This window comes from Dreissena polymorpha, chromosome 12 (genome assembly GCF_020536995.1).
Source record: "Dreissena polymorpha isolate Duluth1 chromosome 12, UMN_Dpol_1.0, whole genome shotgun sequence".
NCBI classification, from domain to species: domain Eukaryota; kingdom Metazoa; phylum Mollusca; class Bivalvia; order Myida; family Dreissenidae; genus Dreissena; species Dreissena polymorpha.
Genome location: NC_068366.1, coordinates 48,154,537 through 48,157,166, shown reverse-complemented (window position 1 = coordinate 48,157,166; position 2,630 = coordinate 48,154,537). Strand labels below are relative to the sequence as shown.

The 2,630-nt window shown below is 33.0% G+C and overlaps 1 protein-coding gene across 1 annotated transcript in view; it reads right to left on the bottom strand.

Annotated features, from left to right (window-relative positions):
- Positions 1-1,577: 1,577 nt before the first annotated feature.
- Positions 1,578-2,630, bottom strand: part of LOC127854000 (metabotropic glutamate receptor 1-like) — a 24,899-nt gene continuing 23,846 nt past the window's right edge. Inside the window, exon 10 of the mRNA XM_052388899.1 lies at positions 1,578-2,630. This exon is cut by the window's right edge and continues 1,195 nt beyond it. Within this exon, the coding sequence (XP_052244859.1) occupies positions 2,238-2,630 (393 nt within the window). The 3' untranslated portion in view covers positions 1,578-2,237.

The following is a 2,630-nucleotide window of genomic DNA, read 5'->3' as shown; positions in this document are numbered from 1 at the left end:
TAAATTCATCACGGTATACTATTCTATTGATAACATATAATAACACATCGCTTTAACAATCATAAAGGAGAAATAATTGTTTTAAACAAAGTTTTTAATAACGAAAGTGAAAACAACGGAAGTTAGATGGATATTCTGTGAGATGCACTTCGGCTCCAGAAAAAAACAATACAAATAAACTAAAAAAGACTTGTGGGGGACACTTTTCAGCTGGAAAATATTTGAAATAGGGTAAGTGATGATATCTCTACGTGGTCATTTCTGTTATTGAGTGCGATCTCTTGCTGATTAATGTTAATAGTTGTTTTACTAGTTGCGAACCAACTGTCAAAATATGTTTGTGTTTTCTCAGGTATGTGTATACACATACCCGGTTTTCTCACTACTGCACGTGGTTTCGACAGATTTGTTTTGCACGTTTTTCTACGGAGCACAGCGAGGGCCACGCTTTCAAAATGGGTAGAAGTAATCGAAATATAAAATCAATCGCTTTGCCAATTTCTTTATAATTCTTTACAATTTTATATGTCGTCTGCAATCTGTTTCAATTTTAGATGGTTTAAATTTGCAATTTGGTTGAGAGGTAAATAACAAAATGGTTAAGCCTTTGAATAAGAATTGTGACTCTTACTATCCACCATACCTGGATTTTTAAAAAGTAGTAACGTTTTAGTTATTTTTAGAACTTTGTTTAGGAAATTTATCCAAAATAGGCAGTTGAATAAAAACTCATTTGTTGTTTTATGACAATAATTTTCTGTGAAATGTTGCTAACTTGACCTTGTATATGTATATAGCTTTGTATTTATTCAACTTAAGGTAGTGCATATCCTTCCTAACTTTAGATTGAGATTTTGTAAATAAGGGTAAAAATGTATTGGTTTTAAACCAAAATATGAATAAAGCACACAAATATTGAATGTCAAAAAATGTGTTTATGTTATTCTATCCGTCTTTAGCTTTAAAATGATATATAGTTTGACCATATTGTACCACATTGAATGAAGAAAAACCAAAGCGAATTTTTAATTAATTTTATCCCCCCCCCCATGAACCTTAAGGCTAGAACATCTACGGGTACATTCATATTTGTTAAATATGTGCAACTGCACATTCATTGCAGGAAGTATACGTTAGTCATAACATTGAGAACAACGAACAAATACTTATAGATTATTAGACGTTTCACTGTACAATATGGAGATATATTTGGACGAGCACACAGTTACGGCTCGTCCAATATGATTTCAAACTGTGTGCGAGTCCAAATATATCACGTATTGTACAGTTTAAACGTCTAATAAGCTTTTTATTCTATATCCTTTTCTTCAGCTCGTTGTTTCATTTAAATTTTGATTTTAAAATGCTTTAATTGCATCTATGCTATTTTCAAGACAAGCGCCCGTGTGAGTCGATTATAGTACATTCGGATACCTTTTCTCGATCACGGCTTTTATCGTTATAAAACAATTGCTTAGTGCACTTGTTCTCAACTGTCCAATATGGAAAAAATACAGACTTTTTGGATCCAATACCGGAATATATTGGACGGTCACGTGGTACATATGAAGAATGCCGATTGGATGAATTTATTGAATATAGAATAAAAATACCTATACACTTATACATATCATCTTGTTATGCTTAGATTCGTGTTCCTACAAGTGATCTTGAAAATGTACTGTTTTCATGGGGCTTTAATGTCAAAGTAACTTAAACAACAGTCAGAAAAATCGTTAAACTGTTTATAACATGCACTATATAGTGTAATGGCATTATGTCACCGTCCGTATACTAATTGTCTTTGAGTTATTTTGAAGAAATTAAAAAAATTCGAATATTATACACTAAGGACGAATAATGTTTGCAATTTAATTGTTGTTTCCGTATTTACTGAAACACATGGCGTACAAATGCTTTCTTAAAAACATTCAGAATGAAACCCGTTTGCTTGTTATCGTATACTATTAATTATGTTTTTCGCGAATCATACATACAATTCTAGATGTAACAAAACAAAATAGTCTTTATAGAAATACAAGCATTTAAGATGCGCTTTTTCGTATTATTCCTTAAGAGATCTTTTAAAATTATATGTGGACATTGGAACGTTCAATGTTCGATAATGGCATAAGTATTGTTCTCAATATGATGCTAAATCGTTTATAAAATATGCATGAATTGCGTTAAAATAAAAATGTACGATTGCAAAAATATAATCATTTTGTATCTGATCACTAAACTTCACTAGTTTCAATACAATTCATATCTAGTTCAAGACCTCGTTCACGCAAAAAGGATTGGAATTCTAGCATGCTCTTTTCTTCTTTATCACACGTGCTCACAAAACCGGACGTTGTGACTTCACTGGCCTCTGAGACGGCGCTGTTTACCATAGTCTGTCGCGACTCGTCACTCCGAAAACAGGAGCTAGATATACTGTCCTCGTTTTTAATGCACCGACTTTCCGGAGAAAGTGCCTCTAATTTTCGGTTTGCTATATCGCTGTATGAATTAACCGCGTTTGTAAGCGGTAGGTTTAATGAATATGATGAGAGGTTTGAAACGGCAGGGTTAGACGAGCGTCGTTTCATGCCTGCAAGACTAGTTGAGTTGGAAACCATGCTGGG